This window comes from Panthera uncia, chromosome E3 (genome assembly GCF_023721935.1).
Source record: "Panthera uncia isolate 11264 chromosome E3, Puncia_PCG_1.0, whole genome shotgun sequence".
Classification (NCBI taxonomy): Eukaryota; Metazoa; Chordata; class Mammalia; order Carnivora; family Felidae; genus Panthera; species Panthera uncia.
The window spans coordinates 17,664,109-17,689,345 of NC_064815.1; the positions used below are offsets into that span (position 1 = coordinate 17,664,109).

General features: G+C 50.0%; 1 protein-coding gene across 1 annotated transcript; it reads right to left on the bottom strand.

Moving 5' to 3' along the window:
* On the bottom strand, positions 1-24,377 carry ZNF629 (zinc finger protein 629). Its single transcript, XM_049638654.1, has 3 exons — positions 24,266-24,377; positions 3,906-4,013; positions 1-3,750 (listed from the first exon to the last, which is right to left on the bottom strand). The coding sequence occupies exons 2-3, from the start codon at positions 3,976-3,978 to the stop codon at positions 1,217-1,219; spliced, it is 2,607 nt and encodes an 868-aa protein (XP_049494611.1). The 5' UTR covers positions 3,979-4,013; positions 24,266-24,377; the 3' UTR covers positions 1-1,216.
* Positions 24,378-25,237: the final 860 nt, after the last annotated feature.

Here is a 25,237-nt window from a genome sequence, read left to right on the forward strand (position 1 = left end):
TTGAGTCTCTGAAGGGCTTTATTCTTTGGAGGTCGACTAGCAGCGGTTCCCCCTCTCCACTAAGGACAGAATTCGAGGAAGTGAGACCTGGTAGCAGTTAGATTTCAGGAGAAACCTCCTGACAGTGAGACCTGAGAATGGGCAGGAGGGAACCTCCAGCCCCGGAGGCCTCTCAGACTAGAAGTTCCCCATCCTGCCTGGCTGGGGGGAGCCCTGGCGGCCTGAGCTGGGATCTGCTTGCACTTGTAGTTTAACAAGCTCCCGGAAACAGAGAGGACTGGGCAGCCCCAAACTGGCTGGGTTCCATCCACAGCTTCACCTTGGTTTGCTTTCCTCAAAGCACGAACAGAAATCTCCCTCCTGCCCCCCAATCTTTGCGGTGGCTTCCCAGTATTCTTAAAGTTTCTATGCACCCCAAATTTCAGCCTTTAAAAAGGCTCGCCATCACTTTTTTTTCCTTCCCCATTTTTTGATTCTTCCCGATGAGGAATTCCACGGGCCTCTTCCTCTAACACACAATCACCTAAGATTGGCCTCATATCCCAAGGAACCCTCAGTGCGGCAAGCTGGACTTTCTCTTCCTAGTTTCTTGGGTCGTTTCTTCTCTGAGGGTCTGGGGGCTCCGCATCACTTATTTTTCGCCTCTCCCCACACTAGTCCCCAGCTGAGCGTTTTCCTCAGTGTCACTGTCCAAGTCTTCTGGTGAGAGAGGCTCCCTCCCGTACTCCAGGGGGAGAGAACACTGTGGAACAAGTTCATGGGAGGCTCTTCTACACCTTCTGAGGGTCACTCCTCTCGAGTCAATGCCATTGGATTCCCTGCACTTCCCCGACCCTATAGTTTCACAAGGATTTTGATAACAGTTTTATAGGGTTGTCTAGAGACATATTAGGACCTCTTCCTACAATTAATAGGGCTTTTATCCACTATGGTTTATAGGGTTTTTCTGCTACAGACTTAAAGGGCTTTTTTTTTTTCCTACATATTTATAGGGTTTCTAACCCAACAGTTTTTCTCTACTGCCTCTTATAAGTGGTTCCCACCAACAATTTTATAGGGTTTCTCATTACTGATGTAAAAGCACTATTTATACCCAGGGTTCTTTATGCTCCGTTTCTCTACAATCTGATAGGGTTTTCCTCCTTTCCCCACATAACTTCTGGGGAGAGCCAGTGTTCCTCTCAGGAGAGAGAGGCCCCTGGTCTCCAGACTCATTTCACAAGGTGACCCCTGGGTGGCAGCTCCTATGGAGGAGGAGGGCCGCGACTTCTGCGAAGCCGTCTCCACACTCAGGGCACAAATAGGGCTTTTCTTCCGAGAGGGTCTTGGGGTTTTCCCCATCCCCATGGCTGCTGCTCCCTGTGGGGGTGGGGGCCTCTCCCTCATCTTCCTGGCTTGTGGGCAGGGTGGCTGGCTCTGGAAGGGGCTCCTCGGGGGTGGGGGACTTTTCTTGGGTGTGGGTCTCCTGGTGCCGGACGAGCGCCAGGCGATCGAGAAAGGAGGCCCCACAATCTGAGCAGCTGTAGGGCCTGGCCCCCAGGGGGCTCCTGAGGTGCTCCAGGAGGACAGAAGAGCTCTTCCCCAGCTCTGGACTCTTCTGGGGTTTTCCACCTGCATGCACTTTCTGGTGCAGCAGCAGCTCAGAGCTGAGGCCAAAGCTTTTTTTGCATTCAGGGCATTTAAAGGGCTTTCCACTTAGGAAGGGACTGGGCCCTGCCCCTTCCCCTAGACCAATCCTATAATCAGGAAAGAGAAAGGGCTTTTCATTGCCGTGGGTGAGCTGATGTTGGAGGAGCACAGCCCGATCCAGAAAACTTTCTCCACAGTGGGAACAAATGTAGGACTTGGAGGAGAGCAGGCCCAGCCTTTGGCCAAAGCTCTCCTGCCCTTCAGGCATTTTAAAGGGCTGTCCTGGGGGTTCGGCTCTGCCCTCCGCAGCACCTGGATAGGAATTCCCTCCGAAAGGGAGCCTGGGGGGTCGGAACTGAGGCGCCTTGGGGGCTGGGTGTGCGATGAGGCCATCTGAATTTTTGTAGGGGTTTTCTCCAATATGGATGCGCTGATGCTGCATGAAAATGCCCTCGTCGTTGAATCCCTTTCCGCAGACAAGACACTTGTGTGGTTTGGCTCCGGGGGGTGGCGTCAGCAGGGCAGGGTCGCCCAACCCCAGCAGGGTGTCGCCCTGAGCTCTCCGGGCTGGGGTCTTGCCCCTCTCGTGAACCACCCGATGCTGCTCCAGCTCGTGCGCCTCCAGGAAGGCCTTCCCGCAGTCGGAGCACACGAACAGGTTCTCATCCATGTGGGTGCGGACATGGGTGATGAGGTTGGAGCTCTGGCTGAAGCTCTTGCCGCACTCGGGGCACTTGTAGGGCTTCTCGCCCGTGTGCGTGCGTCGGTGCTGGATGAGGTGGGAGCTGCGGATGAAGCTCTTGCCGCAGTCGGAGCACTTGTAGGGCTTCTCGCCCGTGTGGATGCGCTGGTGGCGGATGAGGGTGGAGCTCATGATGAAGCTCTTGCCGCAGTCGGCGCAGATGTAGGGCCGTTCGCCGCGGTGGATGCGCTGGTGGTTGATGAGATTGGAGCTGACGCTGAAGCTCTTGCCGCACTCGGGGCACTTGTAGGGCCGCTCGCCCGTGTGCGTGCGCTGGTGCCGCAGCAGCGTGGCGCTCAGCGTGAAGGTCTTGCCGCACACCGGGCACTTGAAGGGGTCCTCGCGCAGGTGAGTCCGCTGGTGCTTGATGAGGGTGGAGCTGTGGCCGAAGCTCTTGCCGCACTCCAGGCACTCGTAGGGCTTCTCGCCGGTGTGCGTGCGCTGGTGCTGGGTCAGCTCCGAGCTCTGGATGAAGCTCTTGCCGCACTCGGTGCAGCGGTAGGGCTTCTCGCCGGCGTGGATCTTCTGGTGCTTGAGGAGGTTGTGGTTCTGGCCGAAGCGCTTGCCGCACTCGGGGCACTTGTAGGGCTTCTCGCCCGTGTGCGTGGCCTGGTGCTGAATGAGGTCCGAGCTGCGGTAGAAGGCCCGCCGGCACTCGCCGCACTTGTACGGCTTCTCGCCCGTGTGCGAGCGCTGGTGCTTGATGAGGTTGGTGCTCTGGGTGAAGGCCTTCTCGCACTCCGTGCACTTGTAGGGCTTCTCGCCCGTGTGCGTGCGCTGGTGCTGCACCAGGTTGGAGCTCCAGCTGAAGCACTTGCCGCAGTCGGGGCACTTGTAGGGCTTCTCGCCCGTGTGCGTGCGCTGGTGCTGCACCAGGTGCGAGCTCTGCGTGAAGCTCTTGCCGCACTCCGAGCAGGTGTTGGGCCGCTCGCCCGTGTGGATGCGCTGGTGGCGCAGCAGCTTGGACCACTGGCTGAAGCTCTTGCCGCACTCGTTGCAGATGTAGGGCTTCTCGGCCCCGGAGGGGCGACCCTGCACCAGCTCCCGCAGGCTGGGCTCGTTGGCCGGGACCACCGGGGGACTGTTCCACGTGGTCAGAGTCCCCCACTGCCAGCTGGCCTCACAGGCCTTGGTCCAGTCAGACGGGGTAGGGACTACCTCGGGGGCGGGGGGGTCCAGGGGGGTCTGGTGGTCCAAAGGGTTGGGGTGACCCGGTGGGGTCGGGGGGTCCCCGGGGACTGCGGGATCCTGGGAGGGTCTCTCCAGGGGCATCTCTGATGGGTCCTTGAATTCTGGACTCTGAGCTGGATCTCCCAGGATGATCTCCTCCCCAGAACTTTCCTGCTGAGGGCTCTCCTCTTCGTTCCCACTCTCGGCACCTACAGAGAGAAAGGGAGTCTCCAGCCCCCATCTCCTTTCAGAACGCGGGGTCGGGTCTCTCTTCCCTCCCCTGGGTTTCCCCCAGAGTCTGGGCCCCTCCCTGAACTGGGGCCGCTGTCTTGTCAGGACCGCAGTCCCTTCTTGTGCCCCTCACCTCTGTGAGCATCGTTGGGGCTCTGTTCAGGACCCTGCAGATCTGGGCCCCACAGCGCCGCCTCAGGCTCCATCCCAGAGCTCAGGACTGCCCAGTGTTCCAGGGACCCTGGTGGGGGCAGGGGTGGGGGTGGGGGTGGAGAGAGGAACACACAATGGAGTTCATCTGCTTTTCTTTACTCCCCAAGTCCCCACTCCTTCACCCGCCGGCCCCAGGCCTTATTACTCCTTGTGTGAACTTCAGCTTCCCACCTCCCCATTTTTCTGGGCGTCCGTTCTCATGTTCTCAGTTCTCACCGTGGGCCCCCTACTCCTGCAGGCCTGACTCCTGCTCCAGATCTTCAGCGCACAACTAAGCCAGTAGGTGAGTTTAGGAGTGTAATTAAAAGCTCATCAGCCATTACCCTTTGAACCCAGACTGGGGGCTAGAGAAGTATCTGACACCCACAGGGGAAGGAGGCTCTCACCCAACCCCTCTGATGCCCAGAGGCTGGGAAACCTGTTATTTTGCTAATCAGAGGAAGCTCATTAAGACTCTAATTTTCCTCCTTAATGGGGCTGCTAATTGGGACCAATAAACTTTCCTTATGAGCCCAGAGAACTGACAGTGCCTGGAACACAACACTTGAAGAGTTAAAAAAAAAAAAAAAAAAAAAAAAAAAAGGCAATCAGATTTCCCTGAGGGGACAGGGGCTCTCCAAAAGCACTGGGGCATTTTCCCGTTATCTGTTATCCACACAGAAAGAAAGTCAAGCAGCCGGGGAGGGGGAGAGCAGCCGGGGTGGGGAGGAGGGGTGGGGGGCGGTGGTGGCAGTTAAAAGCCATCGGGGCTTCAGCAGGAATGACCTTGAGAGGGAAGTGGAAAGGCAAAGGGAGGAGGGACAGGTGTGTGGAGGGTGCCCAGCAGCTGACACGGTGTCTGTGGTGTCCTTGTTATCTCTCCCAATCCTCCCCACAGGCCCGCTAGGGGCCCCAGGAATCAGGTTGTCCATTTTACAGATCAGGAAATCAACACGCAGGGAGATTTCTCCAAGGTCACAGACTGGGAAGTGGCAGCACTAAGACCAGAAATGCAAGGTTCTATGTCTGGCTTGCCCTGGCCTCCGAGAGGGAGATGACCTTGGGAGTCACGTGAAACTCATAAATGTGGGCTGCTGGCAGGAGATGGTGAAGACAGCTCAGACAGAACCTGCTGGCCATGAGATAGAGAAACTCCCAGGACCAAGAGGTTTCCGTGACTTGCTGAATCCAGTGACTAGGCCTGACAGTCTGCACCTGTGATCTCAAAACAGTACTCCCCACCGAAGCCTGCCATTATCACGCCCATCCTGGCACCCCTTCTTCTATTTCATTTGCTCTGTTTTGTTGGTGCCGTATCCCATGCCTAGGACGGTGCCTGACACATAAAGAGGTGCTTGCTAAGTTTTGTTGAATGAATGAAGGTGAGATGAATGAGATGCCCCTGTTCCTGGAAAACCTGGGTGGCCTAATGCCTTTAAAGGTCAATTTGCAAGGGGATGGCAGCAAAGGAACAGGAGTCCAGAGTGGCCTCCAGGTAAAACATAGGTAGCTATCACTCCAAAAAGGGTGATAGGATTCCAGGATGAGGGCATAAGGCCACGGGAGCTAAATTCTAGGTTCCCACAATGTTTAGAGCCTGAACAGAGTCCCTGGGGAGGCCCGGGGCTTTAAGTGGCTGTGTGGGATGGGCACTGCATGTATGGGGGCAGTGGTGCAAGAAGACGCGGCAAAGACTCATGAGGAGGCAGCTGGGAGACAACCAAAGTGAAGCAGGAGCTAGCTGGACCCTGCCAAACAGCAGCAGGAGGGATGGGAGTTAGATTTTGGGAAGTAAATTAATTTCTTCATCTCTGCAGCAACGTAGGCTATGAGGATGCCCCCTCCCCCATCTGTAAGTGTCTTTGGAGTGGTGGAGGCAGGGAGCCTCCGCTGAGCTGGGGGCTGCCTATTCTGAAGAGGCCTGCTGTGCTCGCCTAGGACAGGTAAGAGCTCATGTACCTTGAATGTCCCGAGAAATTCAAGCTCAGCTGTCCAGAGCAGAAGGGAAAGGGTTAAAGCCAAGGCCGCCATGGAGTAGGAAAGTGGGAACACCAAGGGAGACAAGAAGTGCTGAGAGCCCACCCAGGCCCAGACCCCAGGGCACCGGCCTTGGACCCCGCTCCAGCCAAGCTGCGGAGGGAAGGAGAGAGGGAAGGAGAGAAGCAGGAGGCTGCCTCACAGAGGTGCGGAGAGCGGCCCAGGGTGACCCTGACATGGAGGCAGCTGCGGGAATGCAGCCGCCCTGGCCCCGGCACCCCCCCACCCCAACGCCCGCACCAGCCCGGACCCTGGACTTCTGCTCGGGCCGGTACCCACGACCCTGTTCCGGCTCCCGGGCCGGAGACCGGCATCCCGGCCTCCCCTGCCCGCGGGGCCCCCAGGATTCCGGCGCTCCGCGGCGCCCCGGCCCGCCGGCGGCCCAATTCCCTCTTCCCAGAATGCTCACGCCCTCCCTCCCCTCCCCCACAGCCAGACCCTCGCGCTCTTCCCAGAATCCTCGGCCCCTCGCGGCCCCGGCCCGGCCCCCACCCCACCGGCGCCCGGGGCGGGGAGGGGGCGCAGGCCCGCGCGCCCCCGCCTCCCGCGCCCCATTGTTCCCGGCGGCCGTCCCGGGCCCTCCGGGCCACCCCCCAGGAACCCAGGCGTCCCCAACTCACGGCTCTGGGGTCTGGGGAAGGCCGGAAGGCAGAATCCAGCCCCAGGGGACTTAACCCCTTGAATGCCCTGCCTCGGGGGGCGGGCTGGACGCCGAGGACTCTGGGGTCCTTCTCAAGGGGTGATCCCAGGCTGAGGACCCGGGGACCAGTTCAGGGTGACTGGGACGGAGCAGGAAGTGACCCCAGCTTCCCGGGCCCCTCTAGCCTGGAGTCAGAGCATCAGCTCTATGGGATTTAACCCTTCGCCTCCCGCAGCCTGGGAAAAAAAAAAAGAGGACGGGGAGCGGGGAGGTGGCCGAGGCGACGCCCCTCTCTCTGTCTCTAGCGGGAGAATCTCGGGGGAACCCAGATGCCAGTGGGGGTCTCCAGATTGCTGGCCACTCTCCATCTCCAAGGGACTCTGCCAGCCACTCCCAGAAAGCCCTATCTTGGATTTGGTGGCTGCTTGTCCCCTGGGCCTGCCTTTGTTGGGACTCAGACCCAAGGATGGGGCTCAGATGAGCCTGGGTTGTGGTGTGGGAGGGAACATCCTACAGACTAAAAATGGCTTAAATGAAATCATAAGTCATGGCAACAAGAATTTGGGCTGAAAGGACAAGCGCAGCCAGGAGGGATTTCTAGCATGCTTCTTTCCCCCTTAGCTGCCCTAGTGGCAGGAGGGAAGTCAATGGGGATTCCCTGACCAAGGAGGGCCTTTCATAGCTCATAGCTAGAGAGACCTTTAAAAACCTGAGAACACTAGTGGCCTCCCAAGGCCCAGGTTACCTGGGCTCCCAGGTTTTAAAGCCTTCATCTCCTCCCTCCTCACCACAGTCCATGATTATTCCCATTTTGCAGCAAAAGAAACTAAGATGTGAGAAGTGCGGTAACATGCTTAAGATCAGGTCATTATTTCACTTGCACACGTTTGTATTGTGGGGAACATAGAGGTGGAGAGATCTCAGAGCCGAACAAGAATCGGGCTTTCCACCCTCAAGAAGACATCTGATAGTGTGCATGTTATAGACACAAAAGATTCACAGGAGAGTGTGAACAGGGTTATCTGCCCAGGGATGTGAGGGAGCGAGCACGGGAACAAACTGTATGTCAGAAATCACTAAAGAGGACGGCAGCTCCTCTGGGCCTACATCTGGGGTTCAGAGAATGTGGTCACCAGGAGAGAGAGCCCCACTGGGCCCTGCCCCTGCTCACTTCTCAGCGCTGACTCCTTCACGCACCTTCCGTTCAGGCATGTCTGCATCTTATCTCTGGCTCCCATCACCTTTGACAGACACCTCACTCTCACCTCAGGGCCTTCGCCCCTCCTGGTCTCCCTTTCCCTGCTCTGTTTCTCGCAGCACAGCATGCATCACCCCTGACGGAACATTTGCATGTTTGCGTCTGTCTGTACTTGTGCCTCCCTCCTGTGCGCACGCACCTTAATGTCCGTGCCACCAGGGGAGGGGCTGGCCTCTTGGACTCACTGCTGTCTCTCCAACTCCTGGAACAGTGACAGACATGTACTAGGTGCTCAATTCACACAACACGTGGGATGGTCATCCTCCCATCTCTTCCAGCTGTTTCTGGGTCAGATGTGGCAAAGTTGGGCAAAGCTGGGCTCTGGCTGCACAATCTCATTCATAGTTCAGACACCTTTGCTCTGAGACAGGTGCAGAAGAGGAGGATTTGGGATCTGAGTGGCTTGCGGGGCAGATCCAACCGTCACTACCGTCTCCTCCCCTCCAAGGGCTGCAGAAGCCTGACCTGGCCTGGGGGGGCGGTGAGTTTATGGGAAAGCCGTGCCCTGGAGGCTCACAGAAGAGTTTAAATTGGCCTACACCCTTTTTGTTATGTGTGCGGTTTTTAAACCAAATTAATTGCCACTTTTAGAAATTAGTACTTTTAGGGACACCTGGGTGGCTCAGTCGGTTGAGCATCCGACTCTTGACTTCGGCTCAGGTCATGATCTCGCGATTCATGGGTTCCAGCCACTGCGTCAGTCTCTGTCTGCACTGATGGTGTGGAGCCTGCTCGGGATTCTCTCTCTCTCTCTCTCTCTCTCTCTCTCTCTCCCTCCCTCCCTCTCCCTCTCCCTCTCTCTCCCTCTCCCTCTCCCTCTCCCTCTTTTTGTGCTCCTCACCAATTGCTCTGTCTCTCAAAATAAATACATGACTTAAAAAAACCCAACAAGTTTAAAAATCAGTACATTTCATATACAAATCCAAATTTCCCACTTCTTTGGAAAATCCAAAGATATGGCAACAAGACCCAAATTTTCACATGACAGCAACTGGCTGGGCAGTAGCTTCCTTCCTTACAAGGCCACGGGCTTTCTAGTTTGTCAGTCCCTGTGGCTCCTATTGTGACTCCAACCATGAAGCTGAGAGGTGGTCTCAGTTTATCAGTGATCATCCATTGTGGATGCTCCAACACCCATTTGACTGTAGGTACTGATTCTGTACCCCTTGGTCTATGTCCGCCAGGTTTAGAGTAATAAATCCAAGGATGATGTCCTCTGAGTAGTTACGTTCATTGAGTATTTACTGCACGCCAGACCTATCCCAAGGGCTCCATGAAACTTCACAACTCATGAAACCAGTATTATCAGCCCAAGGATAGAGGAAATCACTTGCACATAGCTTACGAGGGACAGAGCTGGTTTCACACCTAAGCATGCTGACTCTAGGGTCACATGGCCCCTAACCACAACTCTCCGAATGGCTCAGGTGTGTCTGGAACCAATCAGCCCTGCTGTCCTCTCCCTCATCTTGCTCCAGGAGCTGAAGAGAGGAATCTGCAGGGTGGAGCACACCTGGTCAGTCCAAGCCGTCCTCCTCCAGCAACAGTTTGCTTGTCCTGCTCCTAGGAAAGCAAAAGGTGCTCTGACTGTAGGTGACAGTATGCTGTCCTGTTACTTACAGGCAGCTGGCACAGCGGCCCGAAAGGAGACCCTCCTGGCAGGGGAACTCCTAGAAAGAGGAGGATGATACCTACCCCCCTTTGCCTTTCATGGACAGCCCACCACCATGTTGTTCTCGGTCAGGGCTCAGTAGCCTTCCACATGGCCCCTGAACGCACGCCCTTGTATCCCAAGGTCCAAGTTGCTGTGAGAACAGTGAGGTCCTAGAGGCGGACCCTGGTCCCCACCCTGCTCTGTCCTCACCGCTCATTGTGGTCTTGGGCAATCACTTTGTCTCTTGGGGATTTGGCTTCTTCCTTAGAAAGATGGGCCTTGGTTCCCAAAGGGACGGGAGGGGTAAATGAGATGATACAAGAATTCAGAGGTGATCAACTCTAGCCAGGGCTGCCTCCTTCTTTCTCGTCAGAGCGCACAGCCCTCTGCCCGGCAGGAAGGAGAATCAGGAGCCTGGAAACCGTGTCCTGAGAGACACAGGGAGTGTGTAACTTGGGACGACCCGGGGCCTTGAGCAGAGGCTCCAACCATCTGCTGTACGGAGGGGGCCACTCTCAGGCTGAGAGTGTGGAGCTGAGAAGGCTGCTCAGTAGGACGGCAGGGGAGGCTCCGGCAGATGCCAGCAGGAAATGCTTCTTCCCTGGAGATGTGCACGCCCACAGGGTGTACTGGGGGCTGCTTTTTTATGAGTGTGGAACTCAAATGTGGAACAAGAGCAGGGTCCCAGGGCTAGGAGATCCCTTCTACCTCTGAGATGCCAGGATCAGTCAATCCTCTGCTCAAGAACCTACAGCGGCTCCCTAAGGCTGCTCCCATCAAGTCCTACCCTCCTGGTGCCTCCTAACCACCATGTCCCTAAGGCTCAGAGCCACAACCTTCCCTTATGTTCTCTTCCTCAAAAATCTCCAGCTCAACGTGGTCAGTACCAAAAATCATTCGTGTCAGTGGCTAGCCCTGTTCCTGTCATTGCAGGCTTGCTCTTTCTCTCCATTTGCCTGCCAGCCCTGTCCACGTCACAGTTGTCCAGATTCACCAGCTCCATTTCTCTACACGATACCTAGTCATCTGCTCCCCAAGGTCTGAAGGGCCGTCCTGCGAACCCCGTTCCTCAGTAGGTCCTCAGGCATACGGCACCCCTGCTGACTCTGCCCACTTCTTCTGTCCCCCCTGCCCCAGGCCACTGTCACCCCCTGGTTCTCATCCCTGAATTACCACAGTGACTTCTGACAGGTTCTCCAGCCTCCTGTCCCCCTGGCTTCTTCCCACCCACCTGGTCCCCCACGGTTCTTCTGAAAAGCATCGCTTTGTTCACCCTCAGAATGCCTCTCCTCCGGCCTCATGATCAATAGCGGGCTTTGTTTGTTTTTTTTAATTTTTGAAAATTAAGAACTTTTATATTTTTATTTTTGTTTATGTTTTTTAATGTTTATTTATTTTTGAGAGAGAGAGAGGCAGAGTGTGAGTGGGGAAGGGGCAGAGAGAGAGGGAGACACAGAATCTGAAGCAGGCTCCAGGCTCTGAGCTGGAGCACAGACAACACGGGGCTCAAAACCCACAGACCTCGAGATAATGACCTGAGCTAAAGTTGGACACTTAACCAACTGAGCCACCCAGGTGCCCCAATAGATTTTTATATTTTGACAATAACTTTGATTAAGCTATAGGAAACCACATATATAGTTGGGTAAGTAAATGTAGATATATATAATTTAAATACAAATAAAAGTAAATATGGGCACCTGGCTAGCTCAGTCGGTAGAGCATGCTACTCTTGATCTCAGGGTTGTGAGTTCAAGCCCCGTGTTAGGCACGGGGCCTGCTTAAAAAATTTTTTTAAATAAATAAAAAATAAAAGCACATAAATATATGTATACAGTTTTGTTACCAAGTATCTGCATGAAGGTATGAGCTGAAATAGCTCTAGTCATCACAATTCTGGGCCTCAGTTATCTCATCTGCAAAATGACACGATCAAATGTTCTCAATGGTAAGGGTATTACTCTCTGAAATGCTTTTGTGTATGTTTGACTATTTGAGGAGGATACATATGTGCCTATAAACGATAGTGGTTTCTGGGCAGGAGGACTGAGGATCTGGGGTAAGAGGAAGGCTTACCTTTGGATTCTTGGTTCTGTTTGATGATTTCCAATTTTTAAAAATCACTTTTTACTATTTATTTGTTTATTTATTATAATTATAATTCTTGCAGAATATATATTATTTTGTTTAAGGATGCATTTTTATTTTTTTAAGTTTATTTATTTATTTATTTTAAGTAATCTCTATACCCAACATGGGGCTTGACCCTGAGATCAAGAGTTGCACACTCTTTTGACTGAGCCAGCCAGACCCCCCTCAAAATCACTTTTTAAACGGTAAATATTGAGTATAAGGTTGGAATGGAGATCGTGGGGTTAAAACAACACGTTGATTTCCTTTTCAGGTTTGTCCTGATCCAAGTCACGTTAAATCAAATTCAAATGATTTCCTACCCATATGTGACACGTGGGCTAACCTTCCAGAGAGGTCTCCAGCACCCTTGGAACAGATGCTCTACTGTAGCCTAAGCATGGGAAAGGAGATTGAAGACAGATGGAGGAGAGGATTATATTGTCACACAAGGTTACAACACTTAAATCAGTAAGCTCTCAAACACTTGAAGCCTGATTCCACCATTGCCACACCCTAGGGAACCTAGACTTGTGGCTGGAAAAATGAAGCCCCAAACCCCCAGAGCGTTGGGTCCCGTCTGAAACCAGCCTTTCTGCCTCCTTTCTCAGAGCCCTCTAATGTGATCCCACCGACACACTGGGTCATAGGCTCCACCCCAGCCTTCTCTAGAATGCTTCCCCTTCTCTCTCCACAGGGGCAAGTCTCACCTGTCCTCAGGGTCCTGTTCAAATGCCAGCCAACGTGAGTCTCGGCCCTGATATCCACCCCCATTGACTGTTTTATAACGTGTACTCTCATTCACATTAAAGAATTTGTTTCTCTTGATACAAGGCAGTTATTCTCACCCTTTTTTTTTTTTTTTTTTACTCATAAGGGAACATTCGGACTTCAGACAGGTCAGTTAACATGTTCCAGTCACAGAGCAACTGTGAGAACTTGGGATCTGTAGGTCTTGGATTTTCTGACTCCGGGTCTGGGGCTTCCCTTTTTCAAAATCCAGCTAAATCCTACCCCTTCCTTCCCGAACTACAGTGTCTCCTAGAGAACCTCCCTCACCTTTTGTCACAATCTGACTGCAGGGATTCCTATGTTTTACCCGCCATCTTGGCCACATCCGGGTACCCCCTGCACTGTTATTTATTTGATATTTTTCCTCTGTTCAGTGCATTTTCCTTCACTGAAAGAAAAATATCTGAGAAGGAAACTCAATGTCAGTGTGATGACTAGGAAATTGCTCCTTATAAATCGTAAGTGTAAAAATGAATGCAATGCAAAAGTAACTCCAAATGGTTCAAAGACCTAACACTGGAAAACTTTTAGAAGAAAACTTAGGGGTAAATCTTCATGACTTTGGATTTGACAATGGTTTCTTGATATGACACCAAAAATACAAGCAACAAAAGAAAAAATAGGTAAATTGGACTTCACCAAAATTTAAACATATTGTACATTAAAGGAAACTATCAAGAAAGTGAAGACAACAACAGAATGGGAGAGGAAACATTAGCAAACCATGTATCTGATAAGGGACTTATATCCAGCATATATAAAGAACTGTAACAACTCAACAATAAAGACAAACAACTCAATTAAAAAATGGGCAAATAACTTGCACATTCTCCAGAGAAGATCTACAGATGGCCAACAAGCGCATGAACAGATGCTCAACATCGCTGGCTATGAGGGAAATGCAAATCAAAACCACAATGAGATCCTACTTCGCACCCACAAGAACAGTCATAATAATAATATTTTCTAGGAACCTGAGAGTAACCGGTGTTGGAGAGGAGGTGGAGCAATTGAACCCTCATATACTGCCAGTGGGAACGGAAAATGGCGCAGCCACTGTGGAAAACAATTTAGTGGTCCGCAAAAAGTTAAACGTAGAACTATCAGCAGTTCCACGTCTGTACCCAAGAGAAATGAAAACATAGGTCCACATCAGAACTTATATACAAATGCGCATAGCAACACCATTCATAATAGCCAAAAAGCGGAAACAACCCAAGTGTCCAACAGATAAACAAAATGTGGTGTCTATTCATACAATGAATTAAGCCATACAAAGGAATAAATTACTGATATGTCCTACAACACGGAAGAATCTTGAAAACATTATGCTAAGTGAAAGGAACTAGATACACAAGGCTGCATATTTTATGATTCCGTTTCTATGAAGTATCCAGAACAGGCGAATCCATGGAGACACAAAGCAGATTAATGGTTGCCAGGAGTGGGGGGAAGGAGGATTGGGGAGTGGCACCTTAATGGGTACAATATTTCCTTTGCGGTGATGAGAATGTTCTGGAACTAGATAGAGGTGATGGTTGCACATCAGTGTGAATGTACTAGATGTCACTGAATTGCATACCTCAAAATGGTTGAAATTATAAATGTTATGTGAATTTTACAGTACAAAATTCAATCAATATTAAATTATGTTAATAAATACCATTGATATATTGTTGCATAATTAGGTGAGGACTTTGGGTCTAAGGGACTCAGTTTTTGCATTGTTTCTGTTTTATTTTGTAAGGTTTATTTATTTTTGAGGGGGGGAGGGGCAGAGAGAGAGGGGGAGACACAGAATCCAAAGCAGGGTCGAGGATCTAAACTGTCAGCACAGAGCCGGGTGTGGGGCTCGGACTCACAAACTGCGGGACCATGACCCGAGCCACAGAGACTTAACTGATGCCCCTAAGGGGTTCCTTTTGTGTGTATGTGAGAAGGTGCCAGAGGCGGAGGCACAGAGAGAGCTGAGAGGGGATAAAGGCCTAGTACCAAGATGAGACTCTCCCCTGGGTGGAATCAAAGGGCCTGAAGGAGAACAGGGGGGGCCACCTTTCTCCCGGGGCTGTCCCAGCACCTGGGCACCACCTTGCATGCTGCCCCGGGCGCTGGTACAGGTTACGTTGTACACAAAGGCGCCGGACGGGGACAGGTATGATCGCATTTCAACCCTGGCTTCATCCAAAAGCCAAAGGCCATGTTGTAGAGGCTGCCTGCCCAGAGAAGGAAACTTTCAGCAGCCCGTCTGTCCCGAGGGGGCACCCATCCGTAAATCACCCGAAGGTACCATAGATTGGCAGCTGTCCCATATGGTGAGAAACCTGGTAGTGAAAGCCGACGAACTCGAAAGCCAGTCAGACTTTGTTTCAATTCTTGTTTCTGCCACATTCAACTGTGAGACCTTGTTCTAATCACCGGACCTTCTCCGAATCTCTGTTTCCTCAGCTGTAAAATAGGGAAACGACCGCTCCAAAGAGTGTGAAGATTGAATGAAGTGTGTGTACATACTGACTGTTCGTTTTTTCCCCCAGTAGTTAGCTTTAGCTTTCACCTTTGGCTTAAATACTTTTTTTTTTTTTTTTGTACTAGAAAAATAATATAAGGGCACCTGGGTGGCTCAGTCGGTTGAGCGTCTGACTTTGGTTCAGGTCATGATCTCATGGTTCTTGGGTTCGAGCCCCGCATCAGGCTCTGTGCTGACAGCTCAGAGCCTGGAGCCTGCTTCGGATTCTGTGTCTCCCCCTCTCTCTGCCCCTTCCCTGCTCATGCTCTGTCTCTCTTTCTCTCTCTCAAAAATGAATAAACATTAAATAAAAAATTTTAACAAAAATAATGTAAGTAGGGGCGCCTGGCTGGCTCAGTCAGTAGAGCATGCAACTCTTGATCTCAGTGTCATGAGTTCGAGCCTCACATTGGGCAAGGAGCCTACTTTTAAAAAAATAATAAAATAAAAAATAACATAACCATACTAATTAACATATTAAAAAGCGAAATTACTCATTTTTCATCTGCTCCCAGTTCAATTATTTTTGCCCCTTGCTGTATTTCCTTCCTATATATTTTTTCTAAGCTTTTTTTAAAAACTTAGTTCTATGTTTTTGGTGCTTTAATGTCTTCCCAGCCAAAATTTTAATGGCTGTCTAGGGGTGCCTGGGCAGCTTAGTCGGTTAAGCATCTGACTTCGGCTCAGGTCATGATCTCACAGTCTATGAGTTTGGGCCCCGTGTCGGGCTCTGTGCTGACAGCTCAGAGCCTGCCTGGAGCCTGCTTCAGATTCTCAGATTCTGTGTCCCTCTCTCTCTCTGTCCCTCCCCCTCTCACGCTCTGTCTCTCTCTGTCTCTCAAAAATGAATAAACGTTCAAAAATTAAAAAAAAAAATTTAATGGCTGTTTGTATGATTCCTGCTAGATACACCATATTTTTCTGAGTCATTGCCCTGTTGTCGAATATTTACACTGCCTTTAGTTTTTGCTCTTACAAATAAAATTTGGTGAACATCTCTGAGAGTATATCTCCGAAATTTCGATCATTTTCTTAAAAGACAGTCCCAGAAAAAGAAACAGTGGGTCAAATCTATGAGCATTTCCCTGGCTTTGGTGGTGCATAATCTTGTAATTAGTTGTGACTCCAAATGCAGGATTTCCAGACTATATCTATCTTGTCTCAAGGATGTGAGAAGAGATTTGATTCCATGCCTTGCTGAAATCCATATAAATGAAATCTAGAAAATTTCCATCGTCTGTGAACCTAGTAACCTTATAACCATAGAAAACAATTCCTACATAATAGGGTGGGTGTGAGGATTAACGCATTAACACATGACAAGCCTTAGACCAGGGCCCGGCATGAGGGAGCACTCAGTCCCTATTCTTGTTTTCACTGTGTAAAGGAGGCAAGACTATTCTGGGACTGCAGTTCTCTGTGGCCTTCTAGCCTTCCCTGCTTTCCTCACAGGCTCTTAGGGTGTGAGTTTTTTAAGGTTATTAACACTTGAATAATGGCTTCTGATTACTAAGAGGTTTTGTTTTGCTTTGTAGATTTGTTCATTTACAAATAAAGGTCCATAAAGAGGACCATGAAGTCAAAGATGGACAGCCTTTCTCTAATATATACGGCCTCAGATATTAAAAAGATACCTTTGGGGCACCTGGGTGATTTTTTTTTTTTTTAGTTTATATTTATTTATTTAGAGAGAGAGAGAGGGAGAGAGAATCCCAAGCAGACTCCACGCTGTCAGCACAGAGCCCAACGTGGGTCTTGATCCCACACGGGGATCGATCCCATCACCAGTGAGATCATGACCTAAGCCAGTATCAAGAGTCAGACACTTAACCAACCCAGCCTCCCAGGCGCCCTTAAGCGCATCTGATCACAACTCGGGTCCTGATCTCAGGGTCATAACTTCAAGCCCGTGTTGGGCTCCATGTGGGGCGTGAAACCCAGTTTAATTAAAATTTAAAAAGACATTTTTAAGTGGCTACCATAAAGGAGATGAGGGGATCTGGCAGTTGTGTTTGTTTCTTTATTTATACCTTGTTTGGTTTTGAAAAGGACCTGAGGCATTTATAGATAGCCACATATTCTATGACAGGTGCCTGGCATCTAGTAAGACTCACAGCCCCTGGGGTGCCTGGATGGCTCAGTCAGTTGGTTAAGCCTCTGACTCTTGATTTTGGCTCAGGTCATGATCTCATGGTTTGTGAGTTCGAGCTCCCCCTCAGGCTCCATACTGGCAATGAGGAGTCTGCTTAGGATTCTGTCTCTCTCCTTCTCACTCTGCCCCTCCTGCACTCTCTCTCTAAAAAACAGAACAAAAACCTTAAAAAAAAAAACTTAAAAAAAAAAAAGACTCACAGCTGCTCAACATTGGCTATGATCACTGATAGTAGCGGAAGTAGTAAATGTCATTAACAAGACAAAAAACAAACAAACAAACAAAGCCAAAGGGAGTATAAAGGAGAGAATGATGACATGAATCCAGGTGGGTAAGAAAACACATGACATAAGGCTATTGCTACAAGTGTTACAGATTTGCTGAGTTTTCTAGAGATCCAAGCATATGGGTACATAGTCCATGTGAGGCTTAGGAGAAAGTTCTGTGAGTCCTCATCAAAATGACATTTTGCGATGCAGAGGACCATATCTTCAACCCCATCCCCTAATTCTGAATCCAGTCCAACACAGAGACAGATGAAGAAACCAAGCCCCAGTGGTGTAGGAGATATTTCATGGTTGTGCAAAGTTCATAAATTCAGCCAGTCCAGCTTTTAAAGCCACTGTTAACGGGGCGCCTGGGTGGCTCAGGTCATGATCTCGCAGTTTGTAAGTTCCAGCCCCGAGTCCGGCTCTGTGCTAACAGTTCAGAGCCTGGAGCCTGCTTCAGATTCTATGTCTCCCTCTCTCTCTCCCCTCCCCTGATCCTGCTCTGTCTCTACCCTCCCCCCCCCAAAAAAAGAATAAACATTAAAAAAATTAAAGGCACGGCTATAAATCACACATCCCACTTTAAGCAATCCCAGTAAAGGGATTACCTACGACATGTATCTTTTGGCTTTAGGGGGTTGGTAGATACACAATATTATCTTCTCCTAGCCAGCTCCAGCGGGCATTCACAAAGAATGAAACCCCGTGGCCCTAGAAATACACAACTGGCAAGAAGATGGCTCTGTTTCACATTATCGTAAGGGGGATAATACGTGGAGGTTTTGCCGTTTGTTTGGTTTTTCACCCTTGAGATCTGACCACTAGGTTTGGACAAGCCTGCTTTTTACAGGGGCGATCAAGCTCTGCCTGCTTCCAGCTGTTCTGTGTCCAGGTGATCTTCCTTTTGCTCAGGGGTCTAGGGCCTGTAGCCCCACAGGGCTTGGATTTGACCTTCTTCCTTCCATTTTAATGAATATCTCTCGTGTCAAGCATTTGATGTGAGTTATTTTAAACTTTTTGCAATAACTCCGCCGGTGGCTATTTCTCCCTCGACTTTATGCTGATGAAATAGAAGTTCAGAGATACATGAAATTACTTGCCCATGGTCACCCTGCTAGTAAAAGCTGTGATTTAATGCAGTCCTTAGGACTCCAGACCCTTATTCTTCCCCTCGCCTTACCAATCATCTGTTTAATGGTCTGATTTAAGATTCCCGTTGAGTTAAACATCAAGTTTTCTGGCCTTTGGTTTGTATTATTAGTATGTTTCTCTTGTTTTGAAAACTAAGACTTCATTTGTCTCCAGATTTTGTGTCTTTTCTTCAATGGGTCACGTGGCTTAAAGCGTTCATTGGCACATTTTCTTTTTCCTTCTCCAAGTCAGATCAGGAGATGAGGATTAATTCAAGGTGCACAGTGCTTTTTAAAAATTTTACACCTCCAGGGCACCTGGGTCGCTCAGTCGATTAAGTGTCCAACTTTGGCTCAAGTCACGATCTCATGGTTTGTGAGTTTGAACCCCACATTGGGCTCTGTGCTGACAGTGCGGAGCCTGCTTGGGGATTCTCTCTCTCTCTCCCTCTTTCTCTGTCCCTCCTCTACTCGCTCTATCAAAATAAATAAATAAACTTTAAAAAATTTTTACACCTCCAGTGGTAGGTTTCAATTCCCTCTTACCAGTGTTTGTTACAAAAGAAATCTCATAATGCAAATACAAACAACCATGAAATACTTTTTTTAACCTAAGAGGCTTGCAAATATAGTTTGCTTATGGACTGTGTGGAAGAAAGAGGCACTCTCAAACATTATTAGTAAGAGCATATATCTGCACTGCCTCTTTGGGAAAAGGAAAATTTGGCAACCCTGATCAAAATTCAGATTGCGTACACCCTTTGACCTGACAAGTCTACTTCTAGATCCTACAGGCATGGTGTGCACAGTGATATTCAGCAAAGTGTTGTTTCCATCACAAAAGACTGAACATAACCTACATGTCCACTAACAGGGAAGTTGACTAAATAAATTATGGCATATCCATATAATGAAATACTCAGCAGCCGTGGGGGGAAAAAAAAATGAAGCAGATATGTACAAACTGACATGAGACATTCTCCAAGATATGTTGTTATATGAAAGAAGTAGGGGGAAAAGCAAGTGACTACAACGTGTTGTCATATTTGTGATTTTTATTACGTATATTTATTTAGTTTGAAAGAGACAGAGACAGTGTGAGTGGGGAAGGGACAGAGAGAGAGACAGAGAGAGAGAGATAGAATCCCAAGCAGGCTCTGCTCTGCCAGTGCAGAGCCTGATGCTGGACTCGAGTCCATGAACCCTGAGATCATGACCCGAGCCAAGATCAAGAGGCCAAGATCAAGTGTCAGATGCTTAATCAACGGAACCACCCAGGCGCCCCATATTTGTGTTTTTCTGAAAGGAGACACTTGCATATGCATAGACTATCTTTAGAAAGACGCACAAGAAACTGGTCACAGTGCTCAGGGGATGATGGAAGGGGCTGGGGACAAGCAGAGGCAGGAGGACAGCCTGTTTTCCTTTTTGTCTTTTTATACCATATGATTTTTTTTTTTCAGAATACAAAAAGAAGTTGAGGCGCCTGGGTGGCTCAGTTGATTAAGCATCGACTTCGGCTCAGGTCATGATCTCATGGTTCGTGAGTGCGAGCCACGTGTTGGGCTCTGTGCTGACAGCTTGGAGCCTGGGAGCCTAGTTTGGATTCTGTGTCTCCCACTCTGTCTCTGTCTCTCTGCCCCTGCCCAAATCGTGCTCTGTCTCTCTCTCAAAAAAAAAAATTTTTTTTTAATATAAAAAGAAGTGAAAAAGAAAAACATAAAAGAAATCTGATTAAAAATCATCTACCCTGTGTTGTAAGACTGGAGGAAGCGTGTATGGTCATCAGACCAGGGTGGCCCCATAGTCCACATTCTGCCCTTGGGTTTGTTATGTGAGACACCCGGTGCCCTGTTGTGACTAAACCACTAACTTGCAGAATGACTCTGGGAAAACTCAAAGCTTTCTTGGCATTTCTAGGGTGCAGAATACAAGATGCACAATGTCCTGCCTGCTCAAAGCTTAAACCAGGTAGAGGGAGCAGCGTGGCCAAGGGCCTGGAGGTGAGAAACTCTCTGGTTCCTCATCTCCCGTGGCCGGCCAGCCCTTTTCCTCAGAGCTTCCATGCCTGCACCCCACCCCACCCCCACCCCCGGGGCTGCCTTCCTGCATGACTGTCAGAGTTGCTAAATCCCTAGGGAATGAAAGACAAAGACAAAATAACTGTATTCTCCAGGGTTCCACCAACTCAAAAGACCTTTAGTACTAAATGCTGGAGCCCACTAGAAACTGCCCAGAGGGACCCTGAGAGTGGAAGCAGGAAGAAATGGCCGGTCTGACTGGCCACTGAGGTTTCCACAGGTTGTGTCAAAGGTTGGGCTCTTTGGTAATTGTTTTTGCACCTGAAAACATGGTTTTGTTTTATCCTTAAAAAAATAGGGGCACTTGGTTGGCTCAGTCAGAAGAGCATGCAACTCCTGATCTTGGGATTGTGAGTTCAAGCCCCAAGTTGGGTGTAGAGATGACTAAAAATATAAAAAAATAAATTAAATTTAAAAAAATTTGTACATACACTCAGTGCCTTTCTTTGGATGCCTACAACTTGCTTCTTTGGAAGGTCACAAGATCCTTTTCTTTAAGCAAGGATAGTGTCTATACTGGGGCAGCACTGTTCATTATTATTATTATTTTTTATTTTTTTTAAACATTTATTCATTTTTTGGGAGTGAGAGAGACAGAGCATGAGCAGGGGAGGGGCAGAGAGAGAGGGAGACACAGAATTTGAAGCAGGCTCCAGGCTCCGAGCTGTCAGCCCACAGCCCGACGCGGGGCTTGAACTCACGGACTGCAAGATTATGACCTGAGCGGAAGTCAGATGCTCAACCAACTGAGCCACTCAGGCACCCCAGCACTGTTCATTATTTTCAGCCTGTTGCAGGAGTTAGGTGGTTTTGCACAGCCTCCTCAGCTCTGGACTAATGGGATATCCATGTCTGACAGCACTATTGGCTTTGATGGTTTAGTTCAGAATTCCCAGAAAAAGTTTCCAAAATCAGAGCTGCAGTGTGGAGAAGAAAGGCATGCACTCTGGAGTCAGAAGGGCCTTGAGTTCAAATGTGACGCTGACATCCACCCATTTCCTAATTTCATCCATAAAATGGGAATAATAGTACTGCTTTCACAGAATTGCCCTAAGGCTATAGAGATAGGTGTATAAGGAACCTAGCACAAAGAAGGCCCTCAATAAATAGTAGCTCTTAGTATCATTTCTATCATGTTCTTCATTCTCGTGCCACAAAACTGACCCTCTTAATACCTGTCCGTTTTCCAGAGGTAGTAGTAAAAATCGAAACAATGACAACTAACATTTACTGAGCACTTGTTATGCGAATGGCCCTCTCCTAGGTCGTTTACATGTTCACTGAATCCTTACAGCAAACCTTTGAGGTAGTTACGGTGCTTTTTTACAGATAGGAAAGCCGAGGCTCAGAGAGGTTCAATAACCTGTCCGAGGTGGCTCAGCACCTTCGCCCAGGGCACATGAACCCAGCGAGCTGGGCGCTGTCCTCTTGATAGGGGCACGAGAATCCTCCAACCGTTGTCGGGGAGAACACAAGACAACTCAGCGCTTCGCAGGCAGAAGGGGACGGATGCCGCCAGACGCGGCTTTGGCCGGCTGGGGCCGAAGGGGTTATTCCCACTGAGACGCCGGCGCCCGGGGCTGCTAGAGCGGCCCCGCCGGGGGCGGGAGGAAAGCGCACTTCCGGCCGCGGCCGGACTCCGGGAATCCCACAGGCCGGCTCCGGGCTCGCGGCGCTCGGCCGGGGCCTCGGGGCGGAGAGGGGACCCCCGACGGGCGCTCCTGCCCGGAGAGTTCCGGAAAGGACCGCCGCGCGCGCTGGGCCGGGGAGGGCCGGATGCCGCAAGCCCAGGGGCGCACCGGGCCGGGAGGGGAGGCGGCGGCTCTGAACGCGGCCGCCGGGTGGCCGGTCGGGGGAGGCACGAGGCGGGCGGGCGGTTCTCCTGGAAGGGCCGGCAGCTTGGTCCCCCGAGGGACCTCGAACCTTGCAGAGCCCGGGGTAAGAAAGCCTCCGCTCATTCCGCCCCTCCCGAGTGCCGGCCCGTCCGCCTTCTCCACAATCCCCACAGCCGCCCGGAGAAGCCGGAGGCATCATCCCCGTTTCGTAGGCGACTCGCTTGTACGGCCTGTTTCATAAACCGGCTTGTTCCAGGCGCTCGACGGGCCCGGAGCGGAGCCGCACTGCGCGGTGCTGGTTAGGCCCTTGCGCTCCCGACCCCTTCCGCGGTGGAGCGGAGCGTCGGGCTGGTTTCTGTAATCTCAGCAAGCTGCACCCGACCTGGCCCGCCCTTCCCTTTCTGCAGGCAGACGTGGGTCACATTGGAGCCATCTTTTCTCCTGCCACTCCCCTCCGCTGCCCGCATCCTCTCCTTTTAGACTTCATCTTTTTATTGTCCATTCTGTCCTTCCAGTCCCACTGCCACCATCTTTCAACTTCATTGTCGCAAACGCGCCTTACTGCAGTCACCTTACATCCAGAATGCTTCTTTCTTATTTCATAGGTCACTCTACACCCCACCGGTCCCCAAGGTCTTGCATCAAGCCACGCCCCTGTCCCAAGAACTTTCTTGGTCAAAAACTAAAACCGTCTGTAAGCTCAAATCAAAACGCTTTAGCACAACATTCAAGGCCACTTAAAACTTGGCTTCAGCCCATCCTTCTAACCTGATCTCTCTCTTGGTTCCCGGACTAGAAGTTACAGACTGGTAGTTACAATTTGAAAGCGTATTTCAACTGGTGGGCAATTTCTTTACAAAATTCGAGTTGCTATTTACCTTAAAACTGGGAAATTTCATTTAAAAAACAGTAACAACCAGATTTCTAGCTTTTGATGCGTCGGCAGAGCTGGAAACTGTTGGCTTATGTTCTTAGACTAAGCAAGTGATTCAGATTGAGAAGTGGGTTCCCCTTTCAGATAGGACTGTGCCCCTGGGCTTCACTCTCCACCCCCAAGTACACTCTGTCTCTGAGCCCGAGTACCAGCTGCACTGTTTTTCCTGTAATGGGTTCTTGTGTCTCTATCAAAAGTGCACAAATGGATCGTAAGCCAAGAGGCATTCATGTGTAAAGACAACAGAAGAGTAAGCACCCGGCCTCCATGCATTTCCTGTTCTTTCTTGGACCCTATAGCCATTTGAACTTTCCACTCAAGGCTCTACAAGAACCCTCACATACAGCCAGACTAATGACCTCAAGTCCTCTCAAATGAACCTGAGGACCATATCTTCGCACACCCTCTCCGTTAGTAAATTCCATTCAGCAAGTCCTTGGCCAGATCTCCTGCTGTGTGGAACATTTCCTGACAACCAGCCAAGTAACCAGCTCCATCCACCCATGCATCTCATCAGCATGTCTGGAGGCCACGCTCTGGGCCTGTTATACAACATACACATGGTAGATGATCAAGAAATAGTTACCAGCTGGGTAAGTGGCATAGTCACACATGTATTATCCCCTTAGGTTATAAGATCTTTGAGGGAGGGGTCCAAATCATATCTATCTTTGCACTGCCCTAGCAGCTAGCACACTGCCTGGCACATAGCAGGCATTTGGTAATATCTGAGGATATACGTGCCGTAAGAAAGTGCCCCAGAGAAGCAATAGATACCGAGTTTCAGTCCAGTCCTATGTCTGAAGCAGCACCCCCACTCCCCCAACCCTGAGTGATGCAGAGGAGTGGAGAGGCAGCCCCAGAGAACAGAGAGCAGAGCCCTTACTCAGTCCTGAAAGCCAGGAGCACTTCACAGACCCCTCGACCTGGTGGCTCTGCTCAGGATTCAGCCGAAGCTACATCTAGGACCCAGCTGTATCCATGTGACCTTGTGAGTGAAACCCAACCTGATTCTGATTCTGAATTCCAAGCTCTAGAATAACAATGGTTAACATGTACTGAGGCACTCTGTGAGCCAAGCACTGCCAAGGGCTTCATACCCATGGCCTCCTTCCAGCCTCACAACGCTGTGGAGTCAATACTGTGTCTCTTTGCAGATGACAAGGCTGAGGCTCCAATGCCCAAGTAACTTGCCTAAGGCCACATAGTAACAGGATGAGCCAGGAGTTCAAGTCCATGTGGGCTGAATCTAAGGCTCATGCTTAGCTCTGTGCTCCTTCTAAACATCTGAGGCTATATTGAACACCACTGAACTGTACATTAAAAATATTAAAACGGTAGGGGCACCTCGGTGGCTCAGGTTGGGCGTCTGACATCGGTTCAGGTCATGATCTCACGGCTCATGGGTTCGAGCCCCACATTGGGCTCTGTGCTGACAGCTAGAGCCTGTAGCCTGCTTCGGATTCTGTGTCTTCCTCTCTCTCTGTTCCTCTCCTGCCTGTGCTCTGTCTCTCAAAAATAAACAAACATTAAAAAAAATTAAGACGGTAAATGTTATGTGTGCTTTAATTCAAATTTTAAAAAGCAAAACAAAAATAAAACTCTGAGGCCGAAGAGGGATTTGGGGCAGGATCCAGGAACTCAGCATTCCTCTTATTGGGGTTTTGGGTAATATGCCAAGTAGTGTACCTGAAGCAAATGCCAAACCCAACTACCCTTCACTAATTTTCTCTCATGTCCTTCTTTAACTGCCTCCCTAAGTAATTAAAAGTTATACTTTTAAATTTTTTTTTAACGTTTTTATTTATTTTTGAGACAGAGAGAGACAAAGCATGAATGGGGCAGGGGCAGAGAGAGA

Coding starts and splice junctions, on each gene's coding strand:
- ZNF629 (XM_049638654.1), bottom strand. CDS start 3,978: ATGGAGCCTGAGGCGGCGCTGTGGGGCCCAGATCTGCAGGGTCCTGAA. Junction 3,751..3,905: donor CCCCAACGATGCTCACAGAG/GTGAGGGGCACA, acceptor TTCTCTCTGTAG/GTGCCGAGAGTGGGAACGAA.